We start from the raw sequence: 14,714 nt of genomic DNA on the forward strand, positions 1-14,714 counted from the left end.
GCCCCTGCACGTCTGTCACATCCCCTTCTACTCACAATCACTGCTCTCCACAAAGCGAGTTTATTGGTAACCCAGGAGACTGAAAATGACAACGTACAGACAGATAATGCGGCCAGCACATTACAGACAGCGTTATAAAGTCATAAAGATACTCTCAAAACAAACAGGCTGATGTTTTGACTTGGTGCTGTTGGAATCCTGTAAGAGCTCTGCAGCTGGAGCTTTGGCAGAAAGCAGTGACCTCAGAAGCTGTAAGAGATTGATGCAAAACACACACCAACCAGTAAATGTTATCCTAAATAGAACACCATACATTCCCAAAGTGTAACGCTTCCCATCTGAAGTGGCAAAGGGATTTAAACTACACTGTACAACCGGCTCCTCCTCACACAGACTGTGTCAAACAGGATTTTGAGGGAGGAAAACCAGGGCACACAAAGGCACCTTGTGATTTCCAAGGTGCGAGCCTGCACTTCGAGCATCTCTGCTCAGTCAGGTAGCTCGGCATTCTGCTCCAATCTGGTGGCACTCTGTCAGAGCAGACTTGGTCACGTTCTGCAGGTGTGAAGGTGAAGAAAAGTTCCTTGTTCATGGAGCAAGTTCCTCCTGCTTTGCTTCAATGGAGGAGTTTTACAACTGGTGTTAATGTCATTCTCTTTCCTTGCCAGAATTTCAGGTTGAGCGGGGACACCACGCTCCCAGCATGAGGCATCTGGAATTCAGCTTTGTCCTAACATCCGAAATTACAAGGTTTCTGCATCTGCCTTAGAAGTACCTAAGAAGAAAGAATATAAGAACAAAGGAGATTCCTTGCTCAGGGTTATTGTAGACAACAAAAACAGGAAAGGCAGCTGCTGACCTCAGAAACTGAGTGGGTAAAACTCATGCTGTAATGTTGCCGCAAAGCCAGCAAATGTGGAAACAGTCTCAGGCTCCCTGTAGCAATTTTAAACCAATAAAAAGCCAATGAATCCAAAAGCAGGCTCAAAACTGGGGAAAGGAAATGAATTCACTCCTTATCCACAAAGCAGGCACAGCATGGAAAGCATCAACACTAGGGAGGAGAAATCTCAGCTGCAGCACAGAGGCAGTTGTGTCTCCACTCCCTGTTCGGTTGTCAGTCTGAAGGCTCCTCAGGAGCACAGTGTGATTGTGGTCTCAGTTGTTTCTGCTTATGGTTAGCACCAGCTATTGTGACTAGAAGTGAAACACCAAAGTAAAACTGCCTTCAAAGGCCTGCGGAAACACCAGGACATTAATGAGAGAATGTTTGAATGGCTACCTGCAGTGGATACCATCAAAGACCCCTAATCTTCTAATGGACTGTCTTCCTTTTCTTCTCTCGCCTTCAGACTCTCCTTTTCTTTACTGTTACAAAGGAAGAGGGGAGGAAGAAAAGAAAGCCCAAATCAGTGTCATATCCCGAGCAGCAGTCACGTTCTGAGTTATGTATAGCACACGTAACACATAACAGGGTTACATGATGAGACAGTAAACCTGCTACATGCATGGTGACCACAGTGTCGTCTACCAACCAGCACTACAACAAGATGGACCCTTGTCTGGGTGAGGAGCTGCTGTGAAGAACAAGAGCAGAAAGAGGACTCCAAAGCTTGTTTGTCCCTGGGCTCTGCTCTGACTGCATGCACGCAGACAATTATCGATAACGCAGTTGGCAGTTCTGCATTGTAGATGCTCAGCACAGGGTCCAAGCCCAATAGTTCAGAAGAGCTATGAAAATACATTTGGAAAGCTATTCCAGAAGCCTTTCCCTCTCTCCCCCTGTCCTTACAGTTCAGTGCCTGTCCCCTCGATCCTCTTCTCTTGTGCTTTCTTCCGATGGTGTCGACAGATAATCACAACCATCACCACAATGATCATCAGAACACAAGCAGACGCAATGGCCACAGCCAGGAAGTGGATTTCTGAGAAGTGCACTGCATGGAGAGAAACACATCTATGAACAAGAGGGACACACAAGAAGCTCTTCCAGGGGCTGGGAACCTGTATCTGTGAATATAACCTTCCCTCAGGCTCCTTTTCCCCCGTACCCATTAACTACCCTCATGCTTTCTCTTTATAATCCCTTTTCTTCCACATTTTCTCCCAGACATGGGGGAATTCTTGCTAAATTCACATGACCTCCGGTGGGTTCTTGGCCTCTCACCTTTCTGCACAACTCTGAGTCGCACTTCACCAATCACCCCATTAGCGTCGGGGGGGTTCTTCACCTGGCAGGTGAATGTCCCGTTGTCAGTGGGCTGCAAATTCCAGATCATGATGGAAACATCATTACGCTCAATATTCCCATCCCAGGTGACTCGCTCTTTAAACCGTCCAGTAGGCAGATTGTAGGGCTCCTGCAGGTAATACAATACCTACAGGAAAGAGAGGCAGCTGTCATTCCAACACACTGTGTGGGCTTTGTGATGGATGCTTGCCCATACCCACACCTGGAACTGTTGCAACCACTGGGATTACCCAGTGCTGGGACTGGGCATGGCATGGGCAACTGTGCATCCATGAAATGGACAATAATAGTCCCACTCACTAGCTCATGAGAGCCCAGGTCCTCAGGCTGGAAGTTCCAGGTCACCGACAGATGCTGGCTGATAGGGCTGCTGCTGGAAAAGGTACATTTCAACCGCAGGTTAGTGCCGTTCACAGCATTCACCTCCTTGGAAGTGTGAACTTCCATGGCTGCCACAGGCCACAGTGCTGCAGGGAAAACAGCAGGCATTAGAGATAAGGCAAACTACTGTCTACCAGTAAGCTCATCACTTCTCCTTATCTGCATTTATCCTGTGCAAAACCTGCCTTATCTATCCCTGTCAATGTTTAACCTGCTAGTCTCAAGCAGACAGATATAATTACTGAAGGAGATGATCCTGCATATGCAGAATCCAAGAGATCCCTGGGCTTCATGGATTTTGTCAGCTGATACGATATGCAAGCTGGGCAGTGCTGCTTTCAAGGGAGTTTGCCTTCATCTGAACTGCTGGTACAGTGCTTTCCTTGTAGCTTTGTGGCTTTGCGGTTAAGCACTTACAGACCTGGCAACTGGTTGAGAGAGGACCATTGAGAAGGACTTACCTACAGGGACAATACTTTGTTCTCACTGGAAATGTCTCTCTTCAGGCATGAGTAAACTTGACATCTAGGAGGTGCAAGGTTGTTGTAAATGCCACTCCTCCTTAAGCATGTACTTGCTCCTGACTGGCACTGAAGATACCATGCATAACTCTCCATGAGCTTGGCCTGGCCACATTATCACAAGTGACAGCACTCTGCTGCACTCAATTCCCCAAGCAGGTTTCTTCAGAGAAGCAGTCCCACCCTTTAAATTAGGACTGATGAACCACAGTAAACAGTTGCTAGAGCTTTCCTTTATACACTTTGTATTATCAGCCTGAGTGCCATGCTGGAAACTTCTCCTATTGAAGTTAGCAGTGCCTGTTCAAAGGTTCGCCCAGCTGGACAGCTACAGTCAGATACAGCCAGGCTGAGGCACTCTGCAGGGAATCCTCAAGGTAAATCTGTAAGCATATTTTTGGCAAGGAAACATCCTCTGCTAACCAAACCACCACAGCTACCACGTTGAAAATAAGACAGCACAGCTAACTCGATAATACCCTGAGAGAGAGACAAGCAGTGAGACAGAGAGCATCAAGACACAGAGAGAAGAAAGATGCTTTTGAAGATACCTCTCAGGCCTGAGTCCTCCTTGTCTTCTGGCTTGCCCTGCCATTCCAGACAGGTTCATCACTGGCAGATTCGTGCTACCCACATGGCTCTTGCTTTTTCCCCCCTCAACTGCTTTCTTTGTCGCCTGCCCACTTTAGCTCCTGAATTCAGTGGGTTAGTTTCCCCAAACGGCAGTGCTGTGCTACATAGCTTGCTGCTGCTGAAAGGGACAGTCCCCCCCTGTTCCTGACCATGTGCTCCCATGACTTTGCTTTTCCTTATTGGTCAAACTAACCCAGCCGAAAAAAAAAAGAAAGATATTCATAATCTCCTGTCACTTTAAGAAGATGAGTTAACCCCCCCAGGGTGATTCGAGAAAAAAAAACCAAAAACATTTATCTGGGGTTGTAAAATCCAGCTTCATAACAAAGAGAATCAATACATTTCCTGTACTTGAAAATAATTTATAACCCAGGACTTCCTTGCCAAATAATTTCTTTTCTCAAAGGAGAAAATACTTGAAACACCAAAACATTGAAGGAGGCCACATTGATAAACTTCTCTGGCGGACACCCTCTCTCATCCAAAGATTCAGTGTCAAATCTTTTCATGTTAAACTCCTTCAAAAGAACAACTGTGGGAAATGAGTTTAAAATTCGTTTTCCAAGACAGATTCCGAAACGTTTCCATGTGCTGGTGTGTTTGGGAAAGGAGGACACGGTGTTCTTAGAATCCAGCTATAAACCACTAAACATTCAAGCCAGGTTATTGCCAGTCTGGAGTCATCGCTGTGTAAAGGATCTAAAGCCAAGTGCTGCTTAACAATCCCTGACTGTCTGGTAACAAAGACAGGGTAAAAAAAACACCACGGAGTAAAGTCCAGGTTCCTGGGAGGAGAGGAAAAGACGTGTAACCAGAGCTCAGAATGAGATCAGTGTTGTTCTTCCGCTTGAACACACTTAAACCTGTTTGTCAAAGAAACTCAATCACTTGGTGTCACTTGCAGTGAACCCAGACCCGAAAGAATCGCAGTAATCGTCAACAGCAAGTATCCGAGCGTCCTACAAAGTCACTGCCTTAATGAGGATGATAATTAAGGGACAAGAAGAGGAAAGTCAAGATGGCAGCTGAGGCCACACATTACCAGGTTTCCTTACCTCGGAGCTGGACCCCAAGGAAGAGCACAGCACCCAGCCAGCTGGGGCCGTGCATCGGGAAGACAACTTTGTACTCCATGGGTAACTTGTTCCAGTTTCTCAATAACCGGAGGAAAGACGAGGTTCTCAAAGCCTTCCCAGCACAGCCGAGCAAATTCCTTTCCCTCAGCTTGGCTTGCAAAGCGATGTGAGCGCTCTCCTGCTTGAGTCAGAGAGCACTCCCTGGCCTTGCTCTGAAAGGCAAGGTGCGGCCAGCACAGCTCACCTCTGCGGGTAAAACAGGGAGACTTCCAAGGTAAGATTATTTTCTTCTGCCTCCCATATTCCCTTGCTCTTTTGTGTTGCAATCATCCCTTCTCCCAGCTTCCACCTGAAACCACTCCCTTCTTGTGGGAGGTAAATTTGCTCCCAAAAGAAGATTTGCCTGAAGGTGTTTATAGAGAGCTTGAAGGAATGAGGGCCATTTGTTTGGCCAAAACCTGCAAACAACCCAGTCAGTGGCAGCAGTGTGGGCACACGTCCAGAGGATGGAAATATCCTACTGAAACATAGCCTGATGCTAATTTTCCCAGCAGTGGTGCCAAGGCAGGGATGGGAAGGATGTCCTAACCTCTGGCTGTTCTGAAGGGCTCCCTTCTTTTATTAACCTTCAACATCTTGTTTCAAACCCTGCTGACTCCAGCTGTTAAGAGAGCACCGTGTCCTCGGCACCCTTATAAGTAACTCAAACTCTCTGATGTTTCATTTTGGAACAGAAATAAATAAAAGAAAGATCTGGCAGCTAAAGAGAGCAATGAAATACCATTATTAGCCATGTCACTAAGTGTTGAGCTCATGGAAGGAGCAAGAAGCCAGCTCCAGGCATCTGGAAAGGAGTCCCTTGAGATGTATGTGGCAGGCGCAAAAACACAGAGTGTCCTTGTGGAAGGAGGGACCCGTGGCTGGCTTTGCACTGTGCTTTAGACGCATACCCTGAAATCCCAACAGCCGTATGCACAGCGCTGCCACCTCTGCAGGCTTCCAGCAGAGAGCCATGGAAGGACAGCGTGTTCCCCCTCCGTCTGTGCCAGCACCCCGGCTGGAAGCAAAGCCGGAAAGCTCCCTGCCGCAGTCCCACGCGGTGCGGAGGCTGCTGCCCACCCCAAGCGCAAGTCCGGGTAGGGAAGGTGCCGGAGCGGGGCTGGAGCCCCATCTAGTGGAGTCAGGCCCATGAAGAGAGCTGGAGAGAGAAGGCAACTCAGGTGAGCAAGCTTCCTCCTAACAGCAGCGCACGGCACGGAGAGCAGGCAGGTCAGAGGCTGGCAGCGCAGAAGTCGCTGTGCTTAGCCACAGCCTTCGCTGCTCTCCTCCCTGTCAGTATGTGTACTGAAGAGAGTGCGGATGAAGAGCTGGCAAACACCACTCTTGAAAAGGCACCATGAATAAATGGGTTTTATTAGAGTAAAATAACCAAAGTTGTGTCCAGATAGTGTCATCAGTGACTAAACCCCCCAGGTTTTACAGCCTGGCACTTACAGGCTCATTTCTGTGAGCCATACAGTGCCTCTAGGTGCTGAGCTTCTTTGAAGTGTTTCTGCTTCCTTGGTTTCCCTGCTGTGTTAAGTTGCTTGCAGTAGTTTGAACTTCAGAAACACTCACTGTGAAGGGTTGTTAGGAAGGTCCTGACCGCAGGTCGCATCCAGGCTTGTTTCTCTCTCCTGCTGCTCCAAGGGCATTTACAACAGGACTCCTGAGACTTGAAGTGGGCTGGTGCAGAGCGGCCACCCCTTGCTGTCAGTGACGTTCCATGAAGATGGTTTGAACCTCCACACTTCCTGACATGGGCTCATTTCATCACACGCGTTCTGCGCCGTGGCTGCCTGCAGGTTGCAGTGGAAACAGTGAGTCTCCTCTGCACGACTTGGGTCACAGTTCTGGGAAAACAGCTTGGGCCTCTTTCTTGTAAGCGAGCCCTTGGAAAGCCAATGTGTGCTTTCTTCCCTCGCAGCCTGCCTCAGTGATGCCCATCTGATGTGCTATTGAAGAGCAAGAGAAGGAGGAACACAAGGATGAGGTTGGAGCAGTCCTTGCCTCTCCTGGGAGGACTCCTGCTGTGTGTGGGTGAGTACGGCTGCCCGGTGCCCATGGGGACCAGAAGGGTGGCTGCCCTGAAAACCAGAAGGTTCTGAGGTTTACATTTTACTTTTACATTTTATTCGAGCTCTCTTCCTAAACCATTTTGTGATCATGGGTAAATAACTTGAGACTTACTGTGAGATCGTGGCAGTGGTAGCAATATCCTCTTTACCAGTTTAAATTGACTAGCATCTGGAAAGCCAGACTAGGGCGAAATGCAAAGTACCTCTAAAGACTATAAAAGACCTGGTAACTATGAGAGATAAGTTTGAAAGGCACTTAAAAGATACTACAATCAAACAACAGCTATTCTGCTAATGTGCTGCAAAGACCAGCTCTTGGTCTTTGAGAAGCCTGAAAACACTCGGTTTACCCATGGTCTGTTCTTTTTTCCACTTTAAATTCAAGTTATCTAAACTAAAAAGCACCACACCACCTTCTCTCCAGGCAAGTCCTATGCCTGTGGAGTTTCAAATCTACAGCTCTGTTAGAAGTAACTCCTATTATAAAGCAAACATTACCTGGCATGAAACAGTGGTGAACGCATGAATCAGGTCATTCCTGTACTTAATTTATATCAACAAATGCTTTTAAAGCAAACACAAGTCTTATTAACACCTCCTAAAAACTGTTTCTATAATATTCCAACTCCAGAGACTTCAATGGAGCTACTTGTTTCCAACCAAGAGAGAAAAATCACACCGGTAAACTATTTCAGTGTTAAATCAAGCACTGGGGTCCAATCCTCCAAAGAGTACAGTCCTGCAGGGGACAGGGGTTCTTACTGCAGAGACCAGGCATGATTTTCCAGCAGTCTTTGGTCCATGATGATGAAGCAAAATTGTGGGTTCCCATCGTCCAACAACCCTTTTCTAAAGTGGGTCAGCAAATAACTCAGATTTCCATTCTGCATTAGGCTGTGTTAAAAATGGCTTCCAAAGGAAAAGACTTCATTTCAAAACAACATCCTGCCTCTCTTAACAGAATGCTTCTAATGCCTTTAGCACAATTATAGGAGTATAAGCAGCTCTTTCAAGCAGCTGGGTTCACAAGGGCTCTCCTTGAAGTAGGAAAGGTGCATGGTATCAGTAGCTGAACTACTTAACACCTATTATTCTTTCTTTTTGCAGCTGGCGCCACAGCTCAGCAGGGTAAGTGTATTTTACCAGCATTCTTGCCTACTGATGATCAAAAGACCAACTATGCTTCACAAATGAGGAATAAAATTTCAATAGAAATACCTGAATTTTTGCAAATACTGTAGGATAGGAAAAACATCACTGTTCATTAATTGATACTGATCTCACTGACTTGGAACAGCTGCCTGTTGTGAATGCCCTTCATTATTGCTAGTGATCCCCAAGCAGAGTTAGGCATTTTCCAACAGCAACAAACAGTAACACATTATTCTCTCCTTTGCAGATGATACGGAAGCACAAGAGGGTAAGTGTATTTTAACCAATAATCTTAACTAGTTAGCACTTTATGAAGACTACAGGTGCCTCACAGGTGAGGACTGAAAGGCAGCCATCACCAATCACAAAAATAAGCTATAATGAGTTGCCCCAATTACTGTTAATGGTCTCCTAGCAGAGACCAGCAAGCATATGGATAAACAGAAGAGTGCCTGGCAGGAGGCCAGGCTCTCTGACTACTCAGTATTGCAAAGAGTAAGTGTACAAACCTAAAGGAAAATGTGTGTGCAGAAGACACACTCACAGAGAATCTACACTGAAATCAAAGACTTTGCAGAGCAAACTGCCATGGTGGGAGCGAGGGTGGGCAGGGAAGCCTGTTCAAAAGCCATTTGTAATGCTGATTTCCTTTCTCCTTCACCCATCTTCCAATAAAGGATTCCTGGTGGAGATTTCTGGAACCACAGTGACAATCACATGTCCCTTGACTGAAGGCACCATAGCCTGGCACTCAAGTGGGAAAAAGGGAGTCAGCGATGCACAGAAGTACGTTATAGAGAATCACGACAGCTCTCCCATCAGCGTGAGTTGTTCATCAGGTCCTAAGAAGTATGAAATGTACCTGAATGCCAAAGGTGAGTGAAACAACACTCAGTGTATGGGTTAAAGTCTGCACATTTCAGTGATGGATATTAGGAGCTAGCACCAAGCAGATGAGTGAGGCCTGGACTTTGCTTGCTGGAAAGGAAGAGTGCCCACCTCTGAGCACCCTCATGTCTCCTCCCGGCAGTGTGCGCAAACTGTGCGGAGCTGGATGCCTTGGCAGTGACAGGGATCATCAGTGCGGATCTTCTCATCACCTTCGGGGTACTCACTCTGGTCTATTACTTCAGCAAAGACAGGAAAGGCAGCGTGAGCGCTGGTGCTGGCAGTCGGCCACGAGGTAAGAGCCATTTCAGGCGTCTCCGCTCTCCATGATGTCTGCTAAGCACTGAATGGAGCACTTGCTTTTAAAGAAGCTCTAAGCTCATCATAAAGCCATGGAGTTGACCCATGATATGCCTTACCTTTGGATCATCTCCGTGAAAGTCCCTTGTGTTGTGTTATATGAATTATCACCAAGGATAACTTCCCTTTGCCTTTGTTGCAGGCCAGAAGATGCAGCGTCCTCCCCCCGTTCCAAACCCAGACTATGAGGTACGGAGTACCTGTGTTTTGTCTCTCTTTGCTGGCTGGGGAGGGATAAGGGGAAAGCCATAGCTGGGAATCCGTGGCATTTATGCATTTTACTCCTTTGAAGAGCCACCCAGTCCAACTGTGGTGCTGTTTGAGGGTGTGTTAATGAGGATCCCCAAACTAACACTTCTGTCTTCCCACAGCCCATCCGGAAAGGCCAGCGGGAAGTGTATGCAGGCCTGGAATCCAGGGGCTTCTGAAATTCCCACTGACGCCAGGCTGGAAAACAGCAGCAAAGGGGCTAAGTGCTTCTGCCCAGCTTGGCATTTTGGAGTAGGGCAGCTACTACACAGGGCAGGTGTCTGCTGCCATCGCTGTCCCACCCTGTGTTCTTTCCACCTTCAGTTTGACATAAGGGAAAAGAAACTGATGAGCACGTTGGCAAGAGAAGTTTTGCTCCTCATTAAAGGACTGCAGCCTCACTCCTGGTTCCTGGCCTCCTTTCCCCTCACACTTCTCTCTCTGCTCTAGTTGCATGCTCTGGTTTTCTCACCCATTTCATTTCTGCTCCCAGTGCCTCCACTGGCTCCAGCATGGGCAGCCAGTGGGCATAGAGTGGGTCCTTCTCAGAGTGACTGGCCTCCTGCTCTCATGTTCTTCATAGCCTAGCTTCGTTTTGCTGCCCAGGATTATAACACAAGGGACAGAGGCAGGCAGCATATTAAAACCAAAATGATGCATTTTTATAGAAAGCCACTGCTTTGAATGAAAATGTTTCAGTCAAAAAGAACAGCTTTCATTAAAGAAAAGAGTAACATTTCTACCAGTACATGCAAACCTACCTGTCCATCCCCCAGCCCTTCAGAGCAACAGCTCTGGAGAAAGGAAACAGCAGCAGTGATGGGGCCTGGGGGTGGTTTAACCCTTGAGTTTCAGCATGAAGAAGTAAACACCAGCAAGCTTCATGCTCCAGATTGCTGTGCTTACCCTGCAGGATGTGGTTTTAAAGCAGCACAGCTGGGTTTACCATACAAGGCCCTAAGTACCTAGGAGGGAGATTGCAAGATAGAAAGAGCACCACCCCCCAGCAGCTCTAAAACCACCCTGGGCCACATTCTCAGGTTCTGCCAAACATCACTGCAGCAGGGCTGCTTGCTCAGCCCAGCCATGCAGCCCATTGCCATGAGTGGGATGGGATAAATTCAGAGCACTCTGAGTGCTGTCTGGGTGTACAAGGTCTACCTTTTGCTTCAAGCTACACCCCAGTGCTTCTGCCATGTATGGGGCTGCATGTTTGCCCCAACCAGTGCCATCCCACGCTCCCCTTATCTCAGTGGGATCAGCTCCCATCCAGTGATACCTCTCTGCCTCTGTGCTTAGCTGCACTACAGAAACGCTTCTTCGTCATGCCTTCTTTGACTAGACAAGTTGTAAACATTACCTCTGCTGGCTCTTTGATTTGTACAGACCATAGCCAGCCGCTCTGCCCCAGGTTCCTCCTGCTCTGTGGGTGTAGTTAGCCACCTTTGCTCGTTACTTTGAGAGCTGATGTCGATGAAAATGCTTTGCACAAGGCAGTCTGCTGGTCACTGTCTTCATAGTCCTGCCTTACCTGATGCCACCGAGTCAGAAGCAATTCACAGCCTGATGCTCTCTTTAGAGCTTCTCAGAAGAGCAGGGAACCACACCTACATGTGTGTGCGATGGGCAAAAGGGGGGTGACCTAGTTTCTGAGGTTTCTAACTGCTGGCAGATCCTGTCTGTTAGCTGCCTCCCATATCAGCCATACCCAGACCACAGTAACTGTCTCTGCTAGAGCTGGGGAGTGGAGACTTTGCCAGAAGGAGCTGGGTTGAGGTGGAGAGACCCAGTGCTGCTCAGTGGTTGAGCTGGGAAAGGCTCTGGAAGTTTGCTCCACTGCACCCTGCACTCAGCCTGTAATATGGGATGCCAGTGCCTGGTCACAAAGGCCAGACTCTCTCTGGTGGGCTGCTGAGCTACCAAGAACACTGGAGGTGCAGGGAGCAGAGACTGCCTCTGGCCTTTGCTGCCTGGCCAGCTCCTCTGCCATGTGTTTTGCAAGGTCTCTGCTCCAGTTTCCATCCTCTCTGCTGTTCCCATTTCCTCTTTGGGTCCCCACAAACTCTTCTGGGAAGCCAGCACAGTTTGCTTCTTTGCTCATGCTTCACTCCCCTAAGCACCGAGGGAGTCATAGGCTGGCTGTGTGCTAGGGTCCTGGCAAGCCTCTGTGGTTTGGAGACTGTGCTTAGATGCTAAACCTTGCATATGCAGAGCAAACATCCCTCTGTCCTCCTTCCTGGCACAGACACGAGCACCTGCCTGCACTGGCAGAGCAGTGTCCTATCGGGACAGGCAGGAGCCCTATGGCTCTGCAAGCACCCAGTGTGCACCTTCCCCTGTGACTGCACAGCTCCCCAGGCCTCAACAGAACTGATGGAGCAGGGAGACAAGGGGATAGGCTCATCTTTAATAGGAGCGATACAGAAATGCACAAGGTCAAGGGAAGGGAAGAGTGCTGTGAGCAGCACATCCCAGCAAGGAGCTGCAGGGCTCTCCAGGGAAAAACTCACACTGTCTTCTGCCAGCAGGAAGCTTACAAAGGCAGTGCCAGGGCAGGGTACCAGTGCTGTTGGGCACCCCTGGTGTGAAGGACTCACAGGCTCCAGCATCTTCCCACTTCACTTGCGGCCCTTGGCAGGTACCAGCTGGCTGTACTGCTCATTGTCACGCTCGCCAAGGGGCTAGGAGGAGAAACAGGAGAGACAGGCTGCAACAGTGCCTGTCCAGTCCTGGGATGGGTGGTACAGGGGATGAAGCCCGTAGGCATGCCCACACAGACACACAAGAGTGCCCAGCTTACCTGGTAGAGCTGCTCATTGGCAATCAGGTTCTGTCTGTCAGAAGCTAAATGAAGAAAGAAGATGGTCAAGGATCAGGGGAGTCATGGGCAGTGCAGTGGACATCAGCAAACAAACCCAAGCAGCTTCCAGCCCTATGCTTTTACATCCTCTGGGAGGCTCGACGGGAAGTCCCTGCAAGGCCTCAGATGTTCCTGTGTCACCCGTGGCTGCTCCTGGGATGCTGTTTTGGTTAACCTTGTGCATTCACTGGCTTCTCCTGGGAAGCTGAGCTAGGGGCAGTAAGGATACCTGGAGAGCTCACATAGGTCCCTGCCCTAGACACCCTGCTGGCAGTGACTGGGCTCCGTGAGCAGTGATAGGAAGTCCCTTGGTGGCACGCAGCCCCTAGAGATGCCCAGGCACGTCCTGTCCCCACCCGTGCGCTGCCCCCTCACCTCGTGACATGCGTCCCTTGTCCTGCCCAGTGATACAATACACAGCCACCGCCAGGAAGACGGTGGCGACGACATCTGCCACCACGATCCCCGAGATGGTGGCAGCATCCACTTCGATGCAGTTCTGGCACACTGGAAACCAAAAAGACACAGACACTGAAAGCCGGGCCATGACAAGAAGCCTGCCCCTTGGCCATAGCCTGGGCCAGTATGAGTGCCAGGTTATGGCACTGAATGTATAGCTCTCATGGGGACACCAGATGCAGAACATGCAGCTTGGCTGTTCCCAAGGGCAACCTAGCACAGGAGCCACCAGGGCTTCTGCAAACCAGGGGAACAACCCGCAAACTGTGGGAAATGAGCAGCTCCCTCATAAATCTGCTCCGGTGAAAACTCCAAGCAGTCCCAGCTGTAGAAGCCAGGTTTGCAACACTTACTTCGGTAGTGCACCTGGAAGGGAGGGCTTCTCTTTCCTTTGTCTGCTTCACATGTATAGATACCTCTGGGATCATCGTAAATTGCACCCAAATCCAGCTGTGTTGCGTTTTCTACCCAATTCCCATCTTTGTACCATACAATTTGAGTGTTGCTGCCCACTGGACACTCTAGGAACACCTTCCCGCTGGCTTCTTTCACAGTTATCTTCTGTCCTGTGAGAAGCAGACAAATAGAGTGTTTCACAGGCACGTTATCAACCCTCACAGTGGTGCAGAACTCAGGGATGTCATCGATGGAGATTGCTAGTGTAGGAAGCATCACGTTAGGCTGTCCTGAGCAGTGGAATGGACAGCACAAACAAAAAGAACTCTGGAAACAGCAGACAACCCAGTGGAAAAGCAGCCCAGTGGTTACATGAATGCAGCTCTGAGGAGTTTATAGAGATCCAAGTCTTCTTAGAGTGAGAACTAAGTGGAATAGGGTAGTCACCCGGTCTCCATTCAGACTGTATGTGCGTGACCCGCATACAGACTGCATTGGTGTTGAAGTACAACTGCAGCAAGAGAGGAACAGAAAAGTTAAGTGTTTCCAGCAGCAGAGACAGGAGCTGAGCCCAAACAAGGAGGCACATACACGTTGCAACAGTCTCTAAATGGAGAGTAAGTCCCCTGTCTTGTTTGCTGAGTACAGAATAGAGGCTCTCCAGCTTCCACACTTGAACTGGGCACAGAGCGCATGGCTTTGGTCTAACACTGTGATACTGCCAAGCCCAACTTCTCATGCTCTGTTGCTGCAAGGCGGGTTGGAGCTACCCCAGAATGGTCCAGCATGGTCCATACCATACACAGCATGGTCCAGAGCAGGGAAAGCTCTCACTGCAGCAGCCCGCGGGCAGCGACCCGCACGCTGGGACTTACCTCGGACACCCCAGCTGGCCCCGGCCAGGCTGGCCAGGAGCACCCAAGCACCCAGCGCCATTCCCCTCCGCATGGCACCAAGCCGTGGCGGCTCTTTCCCCTGCTCGGAGGGGAGGACGTGGAAAGGCACCACCCGCTTTTGTCAGGTACCGGATGCCGGGGGCTGGAGCCTCCCTCGCACGGCAGCTGAAGGATGCCTGAGGTGCCCTGTGCCTGCCTCCTCACCCCAGCCATGGAGTGACAGAGAACGACGGCTGGCATTGAGCGGCGGCTGCTCCAGCATCCAGGGACCCCGAGCAGCCGGGAAGCCTCCTAGAGCAGTGGTCCCCGCACACGCTGCCACGGACCCCAGCAGCCAAGGGCGTCCCTGCAGCCACGGCACCCCGCAGCAGCCGGGGAGCCCACATCATCCCGCAGCATCCCTGCATCCCGCCCCGTCCCCGCGGTCCCCAGCAGGAGCGAGAAACTCCCCGCTCAAGTCTGTCGCTCACCGGCC

The 14,714-nt window shown here is 49.6% G+C and overlaps 3 protein-coding genes across 3 annotated transcripts; 1 reads left to right on the top strand and 2 right to left on the bottom strand.

Moving 5' to 3' along the window:
- Window positions 1-43: 43 nt before the first annotated feature.
- On the bottom strand, window positions 44-5,532 carry MPZL2 (myelin protein zero like 2). The gene is made up of 5 exons (XM_062608643.1): window positions 4,842-5,532; window positions 2,552-2,718; window positions 2,168-2,378; window positions 1,793-1,937; window positions 44-1,368 (listed from the first exon to the last, which is right to left on the bottom strand). Exons 1-5 carry the CDS (start codon window positions 4,918-4,920, stop codon window positions 1,308-1,310), a joined length of 663 nt encoding a protein of 220 aa, XP_062464627.1. The 5' UTR covers window positions 4,921-5,532; the 3' UTR covers window positions 44-1,307.
- Window positions 5,533-6,551: 1,019 nt separating this feature from the next.
- Window positions 6,552-10,029, top strand: LOC134158572 (T-cell surface glycoprotein CD3 epsilon chain). The gene is made up of 8 exons (XM_062608644.1): window positions 6,552-6,721; window positions 6,829-6,941; window positions 8,087-8,107; window positions 8,379-8,399; window positions 8,809-9,006; window positions 9,162-9,314; window positions 9,522-9,568; window positions 9,751-10,029. Exons 2-8 carry the CDS (start codon window positions 6,890-6,892, stop codon window positions 9,805-9,807), a joined length of 549 nt encoding a protein of 182 aa, XP_062464628.1. The 5' UTR covers window positions 6,552-6,721; window positions 6,829-6,889; the 3' UTR covers window positions 9,808-10,029.
- A 2,178-nt stretch (window positions 10,030-12,207) lies between these two features.
- On the bottom strand, window positions 12,208-14,581 carry LOC134158573 (T-cell surface glycoprotein CD3 delta chain). Its single transcript, XM_062608645.1, has 5 exons — window positions 14,219-14,581; window positions 13,301-13,513; window positions 12,864-12,995; window positions 12,429-12,472; window positions 12,208-12,309 (listed from the first exon to the last, which is right to left on the bottom strand). The coding sequence occupies exons 1-5, from the start codon at window positions 14,289-14,291 to the stop codon at window positions 12,247-12,249; spliced, it is 525 nt and encodes a 174-aa protein (XP_062464629.1). The 5' UTR covers window positions 14,292-14,581; the 3' UTR covers window positions 12,208-12,246.
- Window positions 14,582-14,714: the final 133 nt, after the last annotated feature.

This window comes from Pezoporus occidentalis, unplaced genomic scaffold, assembly GCF_034315485.1.
Source record: "Pezoporus occidentalis ecotype Australia unplaced genomic scaffold, CSIRO_AGI_Poc_V1 ctg130, whole genome shotgun sequence".
NCBI classification, from domain to species: Eukaryota; Metazoa; Chordata; class Aves; order Psittaciformes; family Psittacidae; genus Pezoporus; species Pezoporus occidentalis.